The sequence below is a fragment of the Cynocephalus volans genome, unplaced genomic scaffold, assembly GCF_027409185.1.
Source record: "Cynocephalus volans isolate mCynVol1 unplaced genomic scaffold, mCynVol1.pri scaffold_35, whole genome shotgun sequence".
NCBI classification, from domain to species: domain Eukaryota; kingdom Metazoa; phylum Chordata; class Mammalia; order Dermoptera; family Cynocephalidae; genus Cynocephalus; species Cynocephalus volans.
Genome location: NW_026902463.1, coordinates 4,359,918 through 4,381,526, shown reverse-complemented (window position 1 = coordinate 4,381,526; position 21,609 = coordinate 4,359,918). Strand labels below are relative to the sequence as shown.

General features: G+C 47.5%; 1 protein-coding gene across 1 annotated transcript; it reads left to right on the top strand.

Moving 5' to 3' along the window:
• The first annotated feature begins 3,184 nt into the window (after positions 1-3,184).
• On the top strand, positions 3,185-18,870 carry LOC134369024 (histone-lysine N-methyltransferase PRDM7-like). The gene is made up of 13 exons (XM_063085241.1): positions 3,185-3,260; positions 3,684-3,800; positions 4,161-4,265; positions 6,494-6,543; positions 8,296-8,452; positions 9,158-9,259; positions 9,471-9,742; positions 10,150-10,217; positions 11,357-11,550; positions 13,803-14,023; positions 14,400-14,415; positions 18,039-18,095; positions 18,233-18,870. The coding sequence occupies exons 1-13, from the start codon at positions 3,185-3,187 to the stop codon at positions 18,868-18,870; spliced, it is 2,073 nt and encodes a 690-aa protein (XP_062941311.1).
• The last annotated feature ends 2,739 nt before the right edge of the window (positions 18,871-21,609 follow it).

The window sequence follows — 21,609 nt, the reverse complement described above, 5'->3', positions numbered from 1 at the left end:
CTCCGTCTCGGGGTGGCTCACATCCCTCACATGGACAATCAGATCCTGCAGGACGGGCCACACGTCAGAGCTGAGGTGAGTCCGACCCCAACCCCACACCCGTGGATGGCCTGCACGGTCACTGCAGGCTGGTGGGGGTAGGAGCTGCCCCGCGTGCAGTCTCAGACGGGCACCTGAGGATGGGGGCTGCTGAGGCCACCCATCGCCCCTGCGTCCGGATCCCACCCACTACCCGCCGTGACTCGCTTAGGCCACTGCTGGTGTGACACGGGGACCACCACTCAGTGCCTGACTGGTCTCCGGGGCCACAGGTACCGGCTCTGCCCCTCCAGATCCATGGACAAGGTGAGTGCCGGGTGTGACCACCCATCCACTGACACCTCATTCAAAGCTTCCAGCTGTTTAATCCTTCTGAAAAATCTTAAAAAATTTTTTTGTAAATGATTTCATGTTTTAAAGGATGCTTTTCTTCATTTTAAAAGTATCTGTACATAGGTTCCTTATGCAAAGTCTGGAAAACACAGAAGAGAGGAAAATAAAAGCCACGTGTAATCCTGCCACCAGAAACAGGTGCCACTTACAGATTAGGGTCTTCATGTCTAGGTTTTGGGGTTTGTTTGGATGTTACTTAAGCTTTTAAAAAATCTTTTCACTTTGGAAAACTTTAAGACTTTCAGAAAACTTGCAGATGTTGGAGTGGGTAGCCCCTGGCCCTTGGCCACCTTTTCCCACAGTCCACCCGTGATGTGAGTGTAGGCACCTGTCCCATTGGAGGGCCGACACTGTTACATGCTTGTCACTCCTCACCTCGTTTGATTTCACTAGCTTTCCCTGAAGGCCTCCTGCCCCAATGCCCAGAAGAAACAAATACGTAAAGTCCTCACGTCTCAGGCTCCTTGGCTATGACTGCGTGTAGTTCTTCTGCTCCAATGGTTGTAGGATGTCCTCTGTCTGGAGATTTTCTCAGGTTGACACGGGGTTAAGGGTTTTGGGGGTAGACCACAGAGCAGGGTGTCCCCCTCAGCACCTCATGTCAAAGGCACTTGCTGCCAACCTGACCCTCCATTGGGGACGCCAATCCTGGCCACCTGGCTGCAGAGTGTTTGTCAGGTGTGTCCCTGTTCAGTGACTCTCTCCCCAATGATGTCCTTCTTGGAAGACGTCTCTAAACACAGCCCACACTTGTGGGAAGGGTCCACCTCTTTGAGAGGTTGGAGCTACATCAGTCACTGTTTTCAGGAGATTTATCTCTTTTCCCCATTGCAGAAACATAATTGAGAAGGAGCTGGAAGTGGCAGGTAGGATCCTCCTCTGGAGCCACCCTAACCCTAACCCTCACCCTAACCCTAACCATTAACCTAACCCTAACTAACCCTCACACTATCCCTCACCCTAAACGTAACCCTCACCCTCACCCTAACCCTCACCCAAAACATAACTCCTAACCCTAACCCCTTTGAGATCCCCTGTGGACAGGACCGCGGGGCAAGGCTACGCTAGTGCTGAGAGCCAGATATGTGCCTCATGACAAGCCTGTAAGGCCGGTCACGACCTGAGAGACTGCTCTTCAGGACTCGAGGCTTCTTGACTGACGCATGCGCAGTACCCAGAGTGGCGAATGCCTGAGGTTTTGGTCAGGATCGTCCACCAGGCGGGAAAGAAGTGGTTCCTATTACTGACAGGTTTAGGTTCCGCCCTACTCCCTGCCCCTTTATCCCCTCCTGATCGCTTATTGGCGGGAGCTCGGATTGGCGGTTTGGTGGTACCGGCGGCTGCGTGGCCATTTCAACGGTCGTCTCCCTCCTGAGAGGATCCGAGCGGGCGCCAAGCCAGGTTGGGCCGCGCGGCAGGAGAAAGCCAGGGAGACTGACAGGAACTCGGGAAGTCTTTGCCGTGCAGTAAGAAACTCTTGTAAACCTTCAGCCCAAGACCTTCAAATTTCAGCCTGGGAAACCCCAGATCCCCTGATCCCCAAGAGACCTCAAATCCGCTAACCTGGACTGACCTCAAACCCCCTCGGCCTGAGACACCGACGCACCTGAGCTTCAGACACCTTCAAATCTACCGTTCACCCACAGGAACGCCAAATCCTCTAATGCTTAGAGCCCAAACACCCTAAGCCTGAGGAATCACAATTCCCCTCAGCCTAAGGCACCCCAACCCCCTCAGCCTGGGAAACCCTAAATACCGCAGCCACAGAGAGACCAATTTTCCCCAACCTTAGAGATCCTGCTCAGCCTGGAAACGTCCTTCAGCTTCAAAGACCCCCAAATAACGTCAGTGTCAGAGAGCCTAATGCCCCCTAATGAGAGACCCCAAATCTCCTTAGCCTGAGAGACCCCGAGTTTCCTCAGCCTCAAAAATGCCACATCCTCTCATCCTGAGAGACCCCAAATTCACTTTACCTGATGAATCCCAAAGCCTCTCAACCTGAGCATCCCAAATCTCTTCAGCACGAAAGACCCAAAATCTTGTCCTGAAAAACCCCAAATAATATCAGCCTGAGAGACCCCAAATCCCCTCGACCTGAGAAACTCCCAGAACCTCAGCCTGAGAGACCCCAAATCTCATTGTCCTTGGAGACCCCCAATCTCCTCAGCCTGAGGGATTGCTGCTCCTTAGAGATCCAGGCTGCTTTACTCCCAGACTTTTCCAGAATCTCCTGGTGGAGATCCCGGAAGCCTTCCTATGAGAAATGTTCATTTCCTCTCGCTGGAGGAGAGCCCCGCTGGTCAGGGTAACCTGAGTCCCACCAGTCAGGGGCCCTCAAGGTCTCCATGGGACTCCCCTAGCCCTCACACCTCAGGAATCCCCTTGAAGACCCGTAGCCTTGACCCTCAGTCACCTTTGCCATGCTTCCTCAGATGCATCAAGATGCAGGGGAACTGAAACAAAACAGCTTACATTAGGTGGTCTGTGATGGCCAGCAGAGACCCCCCCATCCCGTCAATAGCCCCCAGACCTCCCCAACGCCCTCCAGTCCTTGCAGGGTCCCCACATCTTCCTGGTCTGGACACCCTGGCCAAGTGGAGAAGACAGAGCCTGGCTCTGGGCAGCGGTCTGGGCTGTGGCCCCCTCCCAACAACCTCTCTTTCCACAGGAGCTTTGGCCTTGCAGCTGGGAGACTCACGGCACCTTCTCTACCTTGGAGGTGGAGCAGGGCCTGCCATCCTGTCCCGGCACCATGAGCTCCAACAGCTCCCCGGAGGAGAACCCTGAGGGAGATGCAGGGAGAACAGGGTGGAAGCCCATGGTGAGAGGTGGGGGAAGTCGAGCGAAGCTCCAAGCAGGATTTGTACGAAGGATGGAGAGGGGGTACTAGTGACAAGCAGCTGGTGTCTGGAGGGCCACAGACTTGTGGCCTGCAACTCTGTGTGACCCTGGCTGTGCATGTGCATGCAATGGGGACAATTGGTCCTGTCTGGGACATGAGGGAGAAAAGGAGACAAGAATCAAACTCTCTGTGTTGGGGAGAGCTAGGAAAATGCTGTGTTCTCTCAAACAGAACACAATCTGGGGAGGGAGGTAACGAACATCTTTATCCTTGTTTCACAGAGACCACCCCAAGACCCCAGCCTATGTTCTGATTGTTAAGATTACAAGGCAGAAGGAAAGGCCCCACTCGATCTTGTGATGTGTGCAGTAAATCACTGATGAACTATGTTATTTTCTCTAGGCTAAAGATGCTTCCAAAGACATTCCCATATACTTCTCCAAGGAAGAATGGGCAGAGATGGGAGAACTGGAGAAAATTCACTATAGGAATGTGAGAAGGAACGATAATGTGCTGATTAATTTAGGTAACTTCAAGTGCTGGTTGCAGACCGGCCTGCGAAATATAAAACAGGTCTTCTGTCCCCGTGTTATTTTGGCTCTCTCTTAGGCAGCTGCATGGGCCCACAGTTCCCTTCTGTATGGAGAGAAATCTGGAGGGGAAATTTTGTTCTTCCTCATCTTTTTTTTTTTTTTTTTTTTTTTTTTTTTGTCAGTGCACAGCCGAGTATCGGCACTAGTCATGCAGAGCTCACATCTTGACCTTGTTCAAGACTCTCCCAGCACGCGCTGAGCCACACTGGCTTTGTGGTGCTTTCCATTGCCACCACCCTTTGTTCCTCCTCTCACCACTTCCCTTTTAGGACAAAGATTTGGCTTCTTTCCAGGTGTCGGAGCCTCTCAACCAGCTTTCCTGTGTCACCAAAGGCAGACCAAGCACCATGTGGATGACACTGAGGATTCTGATGAAGAATGGACACCTCGACAGAAAGGTGAGGGGCCAGGAGGAATTAGAAGTGACCTCCTGAAACCATCCTGGGTTGATGTCTCGGCTTTATCTCAGGAGTTAACAAAGGAGACCATGTTCTCTCAAAAGCGTAAATGTTCAACAAACAAGCAAGGTGCAATACATTATATTCAGTAAGAGGCTATTCATATAAAGGTTTTAAACCTGTAAATTAATTACATATTTTATTTACAGATACAGTAATAAGTGCTAAACTTATAAAAATCTGAATGTGAGTAAGAAATACCAAACTCAGAAGTTATTATCACAAGAGAAGGAGGAAGGGCTGGCAGGTGGCTTCACTGCGTCATAGTTAGCTCTTTTGTCTGTTTTATGTCTATTTTTGAATTTTGAAATAAAAAGTCGAAATGAAAACATTTCCATCAGCTGTGTCCGAATGTTGAAATAGGACTGGATGGTGATGGATTTATAGGTTTTCCAGCATTATTCTCCACACTGTTCTATATGTTTAAAGTTTATCATTCTTTAAAGTAATAAAAGAAAGACTGGTTTTGCTAGACATTGTTAATTAATCAGCGGGAAATTAACTAAACTTTCATTGAACTGTAAATCCACCAAAAAGCTTTCTAACCCTAATGTCTTAATAGGTCAGTCACTGGATCAACGGTCTTAGAAGAAGACATGACTAACCCCATGGTTTGTCATACATCGTTATCTGCACTCAGTTGATCCCCACCTTAGTCACTTTATCGTCTCTTATCGAGAAATCTTGTGGGATTTCTACAAGAATTTTTTTTTTTTTTTCCTTTTGAGATTTCTTATGAGAAATCACACAACGGCAACTTACCCTTCCTAACAATTTTTGAGTGTTTGATATTATTAACTATATACACACTGATGTGCAAGAAACTGCTAGAACTTTTTCATCTTGCATGACTAAAGCTACACCCGTTGAACAACAACACACCATTTCCTCCTGCCCCAGTTCTTGGCAACAATTCTACTTTGTTTCTATGAATTTGATTACTTTAGATACCTCATATAAGTGAACCATGCCATATTTGTCTTATTGTGACTGGCTTCTTTAACTTATCAAAATGTCTTCAAGGTTTGTCCACGTCATAGCACTGGCAGGGTTTCTTTATGATCTAAGGCTGAATAATAGCCCATTGTATTTATATACCACATTTTCTATATCTATTCACTTGTTGATGGATATTTAGGTTGCTTCGACCTCTTGGGGGGAATCTCTCTCTTCCTCTTCTTGTAAAAGCACTATTCCCATCCTGAGGGCCCCACCCTCATGAACTCATCTAACCCTAATTACTTCCCCAAAGCTCCATCTCCCAATGTTATCACACCAGGAATTAGAATTTCAACATATGAATTTTGGAGGAGCAAAATCCAGTCATAGCACCCATTTTTTAACTGAGTTTTTTTTGTTGTTGAGTTGTAGGAGTTCTTTAGATATTCTAGGTATTAAGCCTTTTTCAGACATATGGTTTGTAAATATTTTCTGTCATTCTGTAGGTCGCCTTTTCACTCCACTGATTTTTTCTTTCAGTGCTCAGAAGTTTTCAGACTTTACATAGTCTCTTTGTCTATTTTTGCTTTTGTCACTGATGCTTTTGGTGTCATTTCCAAGGAATCATGGCCAAATTCGATTTCTTGAAGCTTTCTCCTATGTCTTCTTCTTGGAGTTTTATACTTTTGGGTGTTAGATTAAGGTCTTTAATCTATTTTGATGTTATTCTTGTATGTAGTGTAAAATAAGGGTCAATCTCCATTCTTTTGCATATGGCGATCCACTTTTCGCCATACCGTCTCTTGAAGAGACTGTCCTTTCCTCCATTGTGTGGTTTTGTTTAGCGTTTTTCCATGAAAGTTAAGCCAATTCATTTTTTAAAAGATAAATGTAATGGAAACCTTGTGAACACAAGAAGAAGCAGAGATGAGGTTTGGTGTTGTTTTCTTTGCTTTGTCGTGGGTGACCATTTACCTCAGTTGGTGAGAGTGTGGTGTTAACACCAAGATACAGGATTCAATTTAAAAAAAAAAAAAACATTTTAAGAAAATTAGCAATGCCTCCAATAGAAGCAAATGTCTTAATGTTACTTCAGAAACCGTTTTCAAATCACCCGTGGATAATACTTGGAATTGTCACTCTAGTTCAGAATTCTCTGTCCCTAATGAGAATCTTCTGAGCTGGGAAATATTTACCGACCAAAACACTGATTTCTCATCACCTTTTAGTCAAACCTCCTCGGGCGGCCTTCAGAGTGGGACAGAGTAAACACCAGAAGGTGAGTAACTGAAAAATCCTATCGACAAGTCAATCTTCCTCATGGAAGATCCAAACACATGGAAGGGAAGGAGAATGTGCAGAGTATCCTAGGACTGCTGCCTTTCTTTTCTGATCTCTTCAGCACAATGTCTGACATCATCATTTTAAGAGTTAATAAGAAGAGCAACAATAATCACTACCACTCGTTTTATTTTTGCAATATTTCAGACTTTATTTTAAGCATTTTACATGAATAAACTCACTCAAACCTTACAACTATAACTATAACCATTTTGTGAATGAAAAAACAGAGCTACAGAAATGTTTGAGATCACAGTCAGTAGTGGTTCAGTCTAATCCAATACTCCTTCATTCTCTAAAGTACTTACAAGCTCATTAAAACTTTCGTGTTTTGTAAAGTTCATGCTGCCTTACCCGGACACCTTTACATTATTCATCGGACTGATTATTTCAACCTAATTCTTGTCTGCTGTGCTAAGTGAGAGATACGCTAAGACACTCTGAGGGAAACTTGCAAATATACAGTCAATTTGCACTGCGCACGGTCCCAGAGAAAGACGGAGAAAGTTCCTACTCTCTCACAAGGGATACATTCAGATGTGAGAAAGTTGCTCCAGGCCCTGAGAAGTTTGAGGTTTGACTGAGAAACAACAGATAGGAAAATGACTTAGCACTTCATGTACTTTACACTATCCAGTAGAAATGCATCCTGGTACTGATTTTAAACTCTCCTCCCTGTAGGAAGAAGTAACTACTCCTTTCTCTGGGCCCAAATTAGGCAAATGTCATGCTGTTTCGAATCATTTATTTAGCCTGCTGCTTCTGTATTGTGAGCTCTTTGAGAGCATGGTCCATACCCGATTTTTCTCAGGAGTCCCAGGCGAGGCTTAGAGCCCCTGAGGGCCCCCTGAATGTTTTCTGAATGATTCCAAGTTTTGCAAATTAAAATACGTGTAAAAGGGTCAAGTAATGCTGAAGATAATATCTTTGAATTAGATTTCAACTGTAGAGATGGTTGAGGAGGTAAATCGATGTCAGGACTATAAGAGAAATTATTAATCTCATGTTTGCACTGTATTTAACAACTCACAAAACACTTTGGTGAACATTATTGCATTTCATGTTCACTATACCATTAAGAATGAGAATGCATGCCAATTTGTGGATCAGAAAGCTGAGTAGAATTAACTAATAGTACACCCTTCCTTAAGTAGAATTGGTACAGGAACCAGTTCATTCAATTCCAAAGTTAAATATTTCTTCCTGGTTATGGCAGTTTGCAACTCTTAGCATGACTTTCTTAGTTGTCTGCATACATTTATACCAACTGTTTCTTCTCCTCCCAACCTCACTGTTCATTTTCTAGATGTGTGTTGTACCCTCTGTGCTTTTCTACATTTCTCTTTCCATCAAAAGTCTACTAGTTCATAGAAGATCCCCTCTTTTTCTCTATAAGCCCCTACCTCCTTCTTTCACAGACCTGGTTGAGTCTCCTGCTAGTATTCCAAAATATTCTCCCTCCCTCACTCTCACGTATATAGAGAAAGTTGAAAAAAAAGAGTCTTAAGACATGGGTTCTAGTCCTGGAGTCACTACCCAATCAGGCCTTTCCTTTTCTCTCTGGTATTCAGACACTCCAGGTTTTTCAAGGGACTGTTGAACAAAACTGCTACATGTGAATACATGTTGCAAGCCCTAAGAAACTAAATAAATGTATGTTGGTTTTTAATATGTGACTCTCACATTAAAGGGAATGTCCAGGGCACTGTTAAGTAATGAATCTAGTTTGAAGAAATTGCCCGGAACAACAGATTTCCTGAACACAAGTGACTCAGAGAAGGCCCAGAAACGAGTGTCCCCTCCTGCAGAAGAAAGTACCTCCAGACGGCACTCTAGACAAAAATTGGGTAAGAGAAAATAATTTGGGGACTTTATCCCCTCTAGGTCCTTTAGAAAAGTTGGTGAGTATGGTCTAGATACGTGGCGTAGACTTTCAATAGGCCTGCACTTAAGCTGGACTATGCTGAGACCAGAAGGTAGGTACTGTACTGAATAGCATGTGGGAACACCAACTCTGAAGTCACACGCTTGTTTTAATCCACGCAGAATCATTAGGGCCTTGGGCAGACATTATAAATTCTCTGCACTCCTTAAAGCTAATCTGTAAAATGAAGATAAACACATATAGCTCATATATGTTTTAAAAGCATTAAATTAAATATAAAAGAACTGATACATACAACTGTGATAATAGAGACCACATTTTCTTATTGTACATCCATGCCTTTGTTCCATGCCTAATATGTAATGCACCCTCAACAAATATTTTGTGGATAAATAAATGCATGAATGAACTGTTTTGTAAGTAGAAAGTTTGGGAGGTTCAATCTGATCATGGGAATCCAGAAACTAAAATTGACTTATGCATCTGTAGTCAGTGTGGAGTCTTAGTCTCTCTGAAATAATAGTTAAGAGGTACTGAAGGGGTGGGGAGCCAGAGTATGTAGAAGGATAGATAATAATTTGATGGTAAGAGATTTCACATCTTCTGAAAAAACAGAAACAAACACTCCAGACTCCTAACTTCACTCACTTACTCTTCTCCAATGTAGAACTCGAGAGAAAGGAGATTGAAGTGAAGGTGTACAGCCTGCGAGAAAGAAAGGGTCGGTCATACAAAGAGGCCGATGAGCCTCAGGATGATGACTACCTGTGTAAGTGACCCTTTTGGCCCACTCATGGAGAAGGCTATATCCCGGTAGAATAATTTTATCTTGTTGTTTGACCCCAAATCATTCCTTTACTCTGGTGGCTTGGGATACAGGATTGAGGCTAAATTATGTAACTGCTGGGCTCTTTCTGAAGCTCTTTATATCCAGGAACATGCACTATACTTTTCCAAATCCCTGCTGCTCTCGCCTCCAGATTGTGAGAAATGCCAGGACTTCTTCATCGACAGCTGTGTGGCTCATGGACCCCCTACATTTGTAAAGGACAGTGCAGTGGACAAGGGGCATCCCAACCGCTCAGCCCTCACTTTGCCCCCTGGGCTGAGAATTGGGCCGTCGGGCATCCCTGAGGCCGGGCTTGGAGTATGGAATGAGGCATCCGATCTTCCACTGGGTCTGCACTTTGGCCCCTTTGAGGGCCAGATCACAGAAGATGAAGAGGCAGCCAACAGTGGCTACTCCTGGATGGTGAGAAGGGCCTATCTTACCCCATCTTCTGGCTTCCTATATCCCTTCTGTGCCTTTGGTGGGACATCACCTTCTACATGCTAGAACATGGATACTGGCAACATGGTTAGCTCTGTGTACTTAGTGGTCTTTGCATGAACCTGGAACTCCTATTTAAAGGTCAGTGGGTGAGTGGGAGAAAAGTGGCACAGAGACAGAAAAAGTGCATTCTCCCTATGGGGCCTCAGCTCTGACTGGACAAATCAACTCAGATGTGTAGATGATGCTGAGGAGTACACAGCATGTGCCACCATTGGCGGCTGAATCCATGCAGGCTCAAAATGCATCGATGACAGTACAATAAAATAATTCTGATTATTACCTGCCCCTCAAACCAAAAATGACTAACTTATTTTTCTGAAATTCAGATCACCAAGGGGAGAAACTGCTATGAGTATGTGGATGGAAAGGACAAATCTCGGGCCAACTGGATGAGGTAAGGCCAATAGGTTTCGGGTTCCAGCAGGGACACTCATCTCTCTCAAGCTCGGCTTCTTTCCACCTCAGCATGCCTCCCTCGATGGTTTTTACACTCTCTGTTCTCCTTACAATGTTCTTTCATATTATGTACATCCAGGAAAAAAGAGATAAAATATAAATATTACCATTTCTTTTATGAAAAAACTAAATCTCTATGATAGACAAAATTGGGGCACCAGAATAAACGCTGAGGAGCCTAGATTCATTGGGGATGCTGGATTCGCACTTTAATTGATCTAATCAGCATTTATTAAGCACTTACTATATTCTTGTTTAGAAAATGGAGTACATCACATGAACAGATCACACAACCCATGCCCTCGTGGAGGACTATTGCGCGGAGATGTGAAACATTTGATTATAGGAGAAGTACACAAGGCCAAGACAACCTAAAACAAGGGACATTTAATCTGTGAGGGCAGGAAATCTTGCCAGCTTCAATGAAATTAAAACCTGAAGCCTGAGAAGTGAGCTGCAGGGTGGTCACGGGCCTCTGTGCTGCATGGACCAGCCCCTTTCCATGAGGGACTCTCATTTTATTAGAAGATATGAATATGGACATGCTGTTATTATTCTGTATTTCCATGCTAGGACAAAGGGACCTCTAAGTTTCTATGGGAACCCAGGGAGGCAGGTGAATGGCACCTAGGTAAACTATGGGAGATTAGAGAAAGGTCTCTTAAAAGAAGATAGACTTGGGGTGAGTAAAGAATGATGTGTGCTAATCCAGAAGCGGAGTACATGATTGATCAAACACCAAATTCTGTGCTATGAGCAGAAATCGATTCAGAGTTTAGAGAAGTGAGAAGTCAGTGTTTTATGGCCAATCAAGGTGGAGGTAAGTCTGTAATTGGGCTTTGAAGAATGGATAAGTAGGCAAGGGGGGGAAAAGCATTCCAGGCAGGATGAGCACCATAAGCAGGACTTGGAGAAAGAGGCTTAGGTATGAACAGCAGGTTCCTGGAGGAGGGTAACGGCATGGTCCGTCACAGCATGGGGGCCTTGACCATCTGGTGACAAGCCCAACATGGCCCTGGCAGGTAGTGGAGACTCACTGCCTGTTATTTTCTGTCCCTTTGTCTGCCTCAACCCCAGGTATGTGAATTGTGCCCGGGATGATGAGGAGCAGAACCTGGTGGCCTTTCAATACCACGGGCAGATCTTCTATCGAACTTGCCAGGTCATCAGGCCGGGCTGTCAACTGCTGGTCTGGTACGGGGATGAATATGGCCAGGAGCTGGGTATCAAGCGGGACAGCAAGTGGAAGAAAGAGCTCACAGCAGGGAGAGGTGGGCACCACTATTATTCTTTAAATAGAACAGAAGAGAAAGAATTCTCCTTGGGAATTTTCATGGTACAACTCTTAAGTAGAGTAAAATGCAGTCGAAAGATGGAAAAATTTCAAATCAGGTGCTTCTGAAATTAAGGATTCATTTCATTTGCCTTTGACTCTTAGGGACAATTTATATTTTGAAATTTCTGTTCTTATTTTATTTTTTAACTTTTTATATGAAAAATATATAACAACATATAGTCCTGACGGGCTTAGAGACAAAGAACAAGTCTCAAGCACCTACCAGCTCTTTTATCAAGGCAGTTTCATCTGGCTCTTTTAATTGTTTCTTAATTTCTTCCATATTCCTAAATAACATGCATATGTTGTTTTTCATTCATTTATTATTTCAATTAGTTGTCACGTGAATTCCTACTCTGTGCCAGACGATGTTCCAGGAACAGGAAATACACACAGAACAGGATGATCAGAATATGTGCTCTTGAGCAGCTGACACGTGAATTAAGGAAACACGCAGACACGCACAGGCATGTGCATATCAGACAGTGATTCGTGCTTTCAAGACAACTAATCCAGAAAAGAGCCTAGAGATCATCATGAGGGGAGGGAGGGTGTGACAAGGGACGGTCAGGGAAGGTTCTTCTCAGGACATAACATTTGAGAGGTGCAGAGTTGTGGGCAAAGGACTCCAGGCAGAGGGAGCAGCTCGTGCAACAGCCCTGAGGCAGGAGAGAGTGAGGGTGTTTGAGAAATGGCTGAGACCACCCAGGTGAAGGAAGCAGAGAAGAGAGCAGAGGTCAGAGAGATACACAGAAGCCTGGACATGTAGTGCCCATGATTCCTGCCCAGAAACTGGGGATTTTCCTAAGATGGAAACAATTGTGGAGTTTTGGTTAATTTTCAGAAAATAAACTGCAGTGGGTAATCCCATCAGAGTCCACTTTAGACTCCAGGTAAGAGAGGATGGTGGTTTGGATAAAGGTGGGAGTCAGGAGGTAAGAAGTCTGATTAGGGATATAATTAAAACAGAACTTTCTATTAAATTTGAAATGGCCTAAGACTGAATGAAATAACTCAAGTAGGAATATTTGGCGTGTCACCCAAGGAAGGACATATTTTCATTTTATGATTTGTGGACAGAGAGAGAAGCAATTCACAATCTAGTTTAGGCAGCAGGAACCAGAGTCGTTTACTCAAGGGGGACTGGACCACTCTGAATCCCACTTCCTGATGGAGAACCAGGTACACAAGAGTCCTCAATTAAATGTCTTTGACGGGGGAAACTCAAATTCAGTGTTCTTTAACCACTACTCTACACTGCCTTCTACATTTGTGCATCTCCAGACGAAGTGGTTCCTGACTTTATAGATCCCTTTTCCCTCATAAGAAAAGTCACTAAGGATGAGTCCATCCATAACAGCTCCTTTTCGTGTTGCTATAACACAATACCTGCGACTGGATAGTTTATAAAGAACAGAGGTTTATTTGGCTTATGATACTGGGACAGCTGCATCTGGCATGAGCCTCAGGCTGCTTCTACTCATGGTGGAAAGTGGCAGGCAGCTGGCACGTACAAGCGGCAAGAGGAAGCATGAGAAAGAGAGATGGGGGAGGTGGTAGGGTCTTTTAAACAACCAGCTCTCATTGGAACTAATAGAGTGAGAACTCACTCACTACTGCCACCTTCCAGGGAGAACATTAATTCATTCATGAGGGATCTTCCCCCCATGACTCAAACAGCTCCCAACACTGCCATATTGGGGATCAGAATTTCACATGAGTTTTGAGGGTTCAACACATCCAAAATCTATCCCCATCTATGTAATCCAAAGTCAGTTATTATTTCTCAGTAGAATAAAATAGCTGCAGATGCTCTATCAGGAAAAGTACCCAGAGATTAGGGGGAGAAGACGATATGATATGACCCAGAAGATACTTGTAGTGTGTGTGGCAAAGTCACTGCAGTTCCTTCTGTATAAAGACTGAAGCTGCCTCTGATGCTACTGAAGGTCCCTGGTTTGGCTGATACATAGACAAGGCCCTTGACCTAGGATTTCTGGGTTTCTGAGGAAGATGTAGAGAACAAAAATGGAATGAAAAAAGACTGTAAAGGAACACTCGGTGGGAGACAGCAGGCGTTACCACATGAGGAATGATTAGGGGAGCAGGCCTTACCATACAACAAAGCAGATGTCCCAGACAGTGTTGTCTACATCTTGCCTAACCAAAAACTTCCTCTTTCAGCAGAACAAAAGCCAGAGATCCACCCATGTTCTTCAAGCCCTCTGGCCTTCTCCAGTCAGAAATTCCTCAGGCAACATGTGGAACACAATCACTCCTCTCAGACCTTCCCAGGGACATCTGCAAGAGAACTTCTCCAGCCAGGGAATCTCCATCCAGTTGGTCAGAATCAGGAGCAGCAACGTTCTGATCCACACAGCTGGAATGACAAGGCTGAAGGTCAAGGGGTCAAAGAAGGGTCCAACCCCTTATATAAAAGGACAAAGCAGAGGAGAATTTCAAACACATTTTCCAGCCCACCCAAAGGACTAATGGGGAGTTCTCAAGAAGAGTCCAGAACAGGCCAGAAAGTGCATCCAGAGGACACAGGCAAATTATTTGTGGGGTTAGGAATCTCAAGAATTGCAAAAGTCAAGTGTGGAGAGTGTGGGAGAGGCTTCAGTAACAAGTCAGGCCTCATCCTACACCAGAGGACACACACAAGGGAGAAGCCCCAGCAATAAAACCACATCTCAACAGAGAGAGAGGTGGCCACCACACACCTCCACGCCCCAGCACTGAGGGGGCTTCAGAGAACGTCTTTTGACCTCTTGCCTTCCACAGGAGTGTCGAAAAAGATGTAAGCGATCAAACACACCCTCCACTTTCATGACCAGAGACGAGGCAGAAAATGTGGGGGGGCCGGGATTCCTTTAGGGCTCACGGGCTATGGACAGGTACAGATCCCCTCCATGTCCCACATGGCTCCCCTCTATGTTTTTCTGGCCTCCTTTTCCAATAAACGTTGTTCCCACACAAACCTGCAGCACGGGCTGTGTACTTTGTCCCCAGTTCCGAAGGTGAGAGAGTCCGGGAGGCCACGGGAACTCAGACTCTCAGCCGGGTCTCACGGGAACCAAGTCCCACTTAAATCACCTCCTGGGCCCAGGGAGAGAACCAGGGGAGGAGATGGAGACAGGGATGGGTCGGGAGGGGACCACCCCCACCAGCGCCCCATGGTCTCTCCCGTTACCCCCATCTCTGTAGCCTCAGAGGCGAAAGCCAGGCACAGACACGAGTGGGAACTCAAGAGAAAAGGAAAAGGAGTCAGGAAACCAGTTGGCCAAGGCCCCAACTTCTTCTCTATGGGTCCAGTCATCAGGTTGGGTATCAGGTATCATAGCAGAGGGGGCAATTGCAGCCCCAGGATCTGGGGCACGTTTACAGAGCAGGGCTTCAGTGGTGGGGTGGTCCCAAACCCTTTAATGACAGAGCCCTCACCAGCTGTGGGCTCTTGGTCCCTCCTCCTCCAGCTCCGGGAAACAGTGAAAGGGGGGCGGGGGGAGACTGCTGGGATCTGGGTTTGAGGCTGCCCTACATATAATCAGGGTATGCTCCTGCATAGGTCCTCTCCCCCAGTCCCAAAATTTCCACCTGTAAAATTAAGTCTCTGAAATGGGGGAGAGGGAGGCGGGGCCTAGAAAAGGGAAGGAGTCATGGGACAAGTCTGCCTGGGCGGGGACTCAGGAGGAGAATGCTCTAGGAGGTCGTAGATGGATGGAGTCATGGGAGTAACATTTTGGGGACTCCACTGTGACCTGTCTGAAGCTGGGGAACACAGGACGGGGTATAAAAGGCTGGTATCCAGGGCCAGGGTTCCACAGAAGAGCTGGGGGGAGATGGGGATGGCACTACACCCCCTGCTCCTCCTCCTGTCCCTGTCCCCTCTTGGGAGTGAGCCATCACACAGAGAAGAAAACCAGGTCACTGCACAGACTGAGTGTGTCTTCAGTGGGAGGCCGGCGGGCACAGGGGAGAAAGCTGATGATCCTGTGCCAGGTGGGCTCTGAGCTTCGGGGGCACTGCCTGGCCTGGGTGCCCCACGTGACTCAAGGCCCTGTCTAGGCACAACTCAAGGGAGCTAGGTGGGCAGGACACAGACCCAGACTTGAAGTCCTGTGCCCCTTAGGGCTGTGACTGTCATACAGCATTCAACGTGGGAGCCAATTTCTGATCAGACTCTGCTGTTGAGAGAGAGACAGAGAGGTGGTGAGTTCACAGAAAAAGCCAGGCAGACCTGGAGTTGGCAAGTGCATCACAAGCAATGAAGTTGTGATGAAACCCAGAGTCGCAAAAACAGCATTTAAGTCCTCTAAGAAAAGTGCCAAAAGTCATCCCTGCAGAAGTGTCGTGGCTGTCCTGCTGTGCTCAGAATGCTGAGGAAGGAAATCAAAGGTTGCCGAAACATCCACTTGCTGGTTCAGGGTTACAGGATTTAAACAACATGCTGGAGACTGACTGCATTGGATACATCACAAGGTCATATGGGGAATCTTAAACAAAATGCTGGAGCCAATTCGGATCCTAGAAAAATGCGACTGAGTAGAGGAAGCGCTTGCCTGGGCCCTTTCAAGGTAAGGAAGTGTTTGAGGTAACCTGAGAAGCAACCCTAACCACAACCATGATATCCAGCCCTAAACCTCGAAGCGTAATCCTAACACTAACCCCTGCAATACTGGCCTCCCTGTCCCTGCAGTTCCCATCAACAGAACCCACCCCCTGGGGTCTTGGGGTGGGGCTCGGGGCCACACAGCTCTGGAGCTGAAACCATTTCTCAAAACTCCTGTATCTTGCTTTCCAACCGGGAATCACAACCCTGTCTACATTGCCTATTTCCTTTCAGTAGACGAGAGTGGAAGCCAGACTGAGAAGGGGCCTGCACATGGATCACAGGTAGCCCTGAATCCTATGAAGACCACATAAGAATTTCAAATCAACTTGCCAGAATGAAAAAAGAAGCATCCCCAGAGCGCCTGAAGTGCAGCCATTGATGGCAGTCACAGGACCATGCCGGGTGTTGGGATTGAGGTGTCTGGGCACCCACATTCCCCTGGGTGGATCTTGTCACCACAATCTACCCGTTGTCCAATCTGACCCTCAGCAATGTACCCATGGTGCCCGGAGGTGGGCAGGAACCATCACACATCTCAGAATTCACCCCAGTGTCCCCCAGCTGATGACTTTCAGAGAGCTGACACTGAGCACATCTGCCTTACCTTGTCCTAAACTCCATGTGTGTCAACCCACATAAACTCAGAAGCAGCCAGTGACATCGATAATACTGTGATAGATGGAAAAGAACAAGAGAGCAGAGTTTGATTGTGTGAGATATACAGTGATAGATATAAAGTGAGATATATATATATAGTGAGGAATTCATATAGTGAGGGATATATAGTGAGAGATATATATAGTGAGAGAAATATATAGTGACATAGTTATAGTGAGATATTCATATGGTGAGAGATACATACAGTGAGCTATATGTGCTGAGATATTTATATAGTAAGATATTCATATAATGAGAGAATTATCCAGTGAGAGATACAGAGTGATATATTTGTACATAAGCACACTATTATAAAAATCTCCATTTCTTGGCAAATTACCCAAGAACTCAGCCAATATGTGGCAAAATTTAGTCACAGACCCTGGTGTATTAGCCCATTTTTGTGTTGCTATAACAGAAATACCTGAGACTGGGTAATTTATAAAGAACAGAGGTTTATTTGGCTCAGGATTCTGGGACAGCTGCATCTGACGCGGGCCTCATGCTGCTTCTACTCAAGGCGGAAAATGGCAGGCAGCCGGTGTGTACAAGCAGATCACATGGTGAGAAGCAAGAGAGAGAGAGAGAGAGAGAGAGACAGACAGACAGACAGACTCTTTCTCTCTTCTTTTAAAGCCCTCAGAACCAAACGCCTGACCACCATTATTAATCCATTCACTACTGCACGGTCCTACAATCCAATCACCTCTTTAAGGCTCCTCCTTTCAATTATCCTAATAGGATTTCTCACCCTCTTAACAGTCACAGTGGGGGCCAAGTTTCTAATACATAAAACTTGGGGAACACAATTCAAGCTGCAATGAGTTTTGGGGGGGCACGATTCAATCCGCTACACCTGGCGTCGTGGCTCAAGCTCTGCTCAGGTAGCCCCTGTCCGGTGATGGCAGATCCCCTGGACTGCTGACGCCCTGCACGCTCGGCTTCCCACCTGCTGACAGGCTCCATCTGGCTCGTGGAGAGGGTGAAGGATGCGGTCACAAGGGGGACACTCGGGAACCAGATAAAGTAGGGGCAAACCTCCTGTCTGCCAGCTGCCCACTTCCTACACCTGCACCCCAGCTGTCACTCTGCGGCACCTACACCTGCCCCTCAGCTGTCGCTCTGCAGGACCTACACCTGCACCCCACCCTCAGGCTGCCATCTGAGCCGAATGCTGGCGGATGGGACCGAGCGGAGCCGGACGGTGGCGAGTAAAGTCGAGCGGTGGCGGGTAGAGCCGAGCGGTGGCGGGTGGGCCGGATGGAGCCGAGTGAAGCCGAGCGGTGACGGGTGTGGCGGGTGTGGCGGGTGTGGCGGGTGTGGCTGGTGGGCCGGGTGGCGCCGGCAGAGAGCGGGGCGTTGGACGGGGGGAGCGGCGCGGCTGCTGGGCCCCGGCGAGCAGGTGGCCTGGGGCGCGCGGCGGTGCCCGGGCGCTGGGAGGCTCACGGCGGGCGTCGCGCAGCCTCTGGCAGAGCCTGGCCCTGGGCGGCACCCCGGTTGCCCCTTTCGCTACTTGGCTCCCTCCCCGTCCTGATTCCCGCCCCGGACCGCGCCTGGCGCACGTCCCCGGGGCTCACGCTGCGGTGCGGCTGCGAGCCCCGGGCTCCCGGGCTCCAGGCTTCGCCGCCCCACAGCTGTGTGGACCCGGCCCGCAGGGTCCCGAGACGGGCCGCACGCACCGCGTCCCAGGGTCCGCTGCTCCGCCCGTCGGTCAGGAGGGCTCTCGAGGACACCTGCTCTCTGCCGTGTGGCCACCCGAATATGGATGGACACGACGCCCTCACAGCCGCGCTCCCTCTGGGACCATTAGTCCTACTCGCTGCTGCAGCCCGAGGGTCCCCTGGCCCTGGACAGCCCCGGGATGATCCCTCGCCAGGACGCCTTTCTGCTGCCTGCGCCATCCTGGGCTGGGGACTGACCTCCCTGGCCATGCCACTGACGCCTGCGAGCGCCCAGCCACGGCGCCACGCAAGCTGCATGGCTTAAGGTTGGGGCCCAACCCAAGTGGGCCCCATCTAAGCCCATCTCTCAGTGCACCCGTCAGTATCTCTCTCTAAGGAATAATCTTTATTGTGGTGAAACATTCGTAACATAGAACTGAACATCTTGACCATCTAAGTGTCCAGGTCAGGGGTATTGAGCACGTTCACACTGCTGTGCAAACATCACCACTGTCCCTCTCCAGAATTCTCTCATCTCCCAGACTGAGACTCTGCACCCACTAAACACCAACTCCCACAGTGCTGGGCTGGCAGCAGCCAGTGGAAATCTGCCCCGTGGGAATCTGATCACCCTGGATCCCAGTCTCTCCGCAGCTGGACTTGTGGTGAGGCTGTCGCACGGAAAAGGAACCAGAACGCTCAAATGAGAATTTTAAAAGGGGGTCTTTACCGGCAACTGTCTCTCCAGATATTCTGGTAAGAGAACAGCCCTGAGTTTAAATTGAAAGGGTCTATTAAAGGCACATAGTCACACAGGCAAGAAAATCATATAGTCACACACGTTTCCTCCTAGTGTGAGGAGGGAGAGGGTTTCGCGAGGCCTCCTGCCAGCTGGTTACAGAAGCCAAGACAATCCAGTTAATCACTTAGGGACAGCAAAAACTTCCACAGGGCGGTTTCCTCCTCAGGTTGTCTAGATACATCCAGATACAGCTCTTGGTTTTATTAGTCAGGGACAGCATAGGCGGGAAACAGCAAAGGCAGGCAGAATTTAAAATTTTTGTAAGAACAGGGCAATTTTTAAGCTTCAATTTTCACCATAGGTGTTGGGGGGTGGGTTCAAACAAGGACACTTTTCGAACAGTAAAAATGGCATTAGCTAAATCAATCTACCTCATCACAGACTGTGAGGTGCGGCACATGATCTGTGATGGGAGAAGAGCCAGGTCTTCCTCCGAGGGAGTAGGGGGAACAGGAGACAAAGCCTAGTGCATCCAGTCCGCACCCAGCTATCTCTGCGGCCAGCTCTGCCTCTCGCTCCTGGGCTTGGTCCTTCATTCATTCCACAACATATCCCATACTCCTCCGCCTCGTGCCCATTTGCTTAAAATGGTTGAAACGGGCTTTACCTCCACACTCACGCTCCTGCACACTGAGGGTGCACTGAGGAATCACATTTTTCCATGGAGTCTAAGGAAGTGCAGCACAGCACCCCAGAGTGTGTGTGCTGCAGAGAGAGACCTTGTTCCTGTCGGGTCCTGACCACATGAGCCAAGTCACTAAACCTCTCTTGAAACAGTAAGGCTAAGCCTGTGAACCAAACTGACTCCATTTTCCCTGCAGAAGACACTTTGTTACTTTTCCACTCCTCAGTCATGAGACCCCTCCATGCAAATGATTACCCCATGGGCTGCCCTGACAAAACAGACTGACATAAGACAGGAAACAGATATTTCCTGAGTGGCTTGTTTACTATAATTGTAAAAGTTACAGTTTAACCTAAGACCGCTTTAGGAATTCCCACCTGTGCACAAAGTATCAAGGTGACTGCTACAATGACCCTCCTGGGGTGACAATGATGAACAGCACTGCCTACTGAGCATGCACCCATGACACAACCAGGAAGAACAGAACGGACCACCTCCAGTGATGCTGCCGGCCACCCCTTAACTCCTTTCCTATAAAAAGACCCTGAGCAGCTCCCCTGGGGGGGCTAGCTTTACTGTTGATACCCCCCTCATGCATAAGTCCATCTCCTCTTTTAATAAAGCGCTGCTTGCTTTACTGCTGGGTACATTGTTCATTTCTATGATTTTGGAATCCGAGAGCCTAATTTAATTACTGGCAAAAATTGGAAGGGTATTGGAGAGGACTCCAGCTGCAAGAGGCAAGTGGCCACTGGGACTATTTTGCTCCCATGTCTCTGCTGCTGGCAGATCTCTCCTGGAGTCCCTGGCCTAAGTTCTGACAAGTCAATGCTTTATTCTCTTTACGTTTCTCTGACTTTCCCGGCCCTCTTCTGTTTGCTGGATTGTATCCACGTCTGTACAGGTGCACCGTGGAGGGCTCCTGGCTATGCTTTGTTTTTCTGATTTAAATCTAGTTGGTACTTTTCTTCTTTATGCTGAAAACAAAGGGGAGAACTGCTTTTATCAATTCTTGTTAATGGAGTAGGTTGGCCCCGCAGATTGGGACTAGGCTGAACTGGACCCCACTGCTCCTCTTTTCTCTTTGTTTGTTTGCTTGGTTAGAAATTTAGTTGAATACGTGTAATCTGAATAAACCTTCCAATCCTTGCATCAGCTTTTGGACTTCGAGGTCATTTGTTTAATGCGAGAGGGCAGGGCAAGCCTGGCCGGTTGGTAACACTCTGTGCCTCAGTTTCTTTGTCAGAAGAACAGAGAGAGTATATGTTCCTGCCTGTACGAGTTTGTCAGGGCTGCCATAACAAAATACCAAGAACAGGGCTTCAGCAGCAGAGCTCTATCCTCTCACAGTCCTGGGGGCTGGCAGGCCAAGATCGAGGTGTGGCAGGGCCAGTTTCTCGTGAGGCCCTCTTCTCCCTGTGTCCTCGCGTGGTCTTTTCACTATGCACAAGCATCCCTTCTTTGTGCTCAAATTCCCTCTTCTTATAAGAACAGGACATTTAATTAGGGCCAGCCCTAACACACAACCTCATTTTATCACTGTGAGACCACATACAGTCACATTCTGAGCTACTGGGGGTTAGGGTTTCAACTTATGAACTGGGGTGGGGGAGCACAATTCAGCCCATAGTACTACC

Excerpts from the sequence above, each read along its gene's own strand:
- LOC134369024 (XM_063085241.1), top strand. The coding sequence starts at position 3,185 with ATGAGCTCCAACAGCTCCCCGGAGGAGAACCCTGAGGGAGATGCAGGG. Across the intron at positions 3,801-4,160 it reads TAATGTGCTGATTAATTTAG|GTGTCGGAGCCTCTCAACCA; the intron begins GTAACTTCAAGT and ends GCTTCTTTCCAG. Across the intron at positions 18,096-18,232 it reads GCGGAGCCGGACGGTGGCGA|AGAGCGGGGCGTTGGACGGG; the intron begins GTAAAGTCGAGC and ends TGGCGCCGGCAG.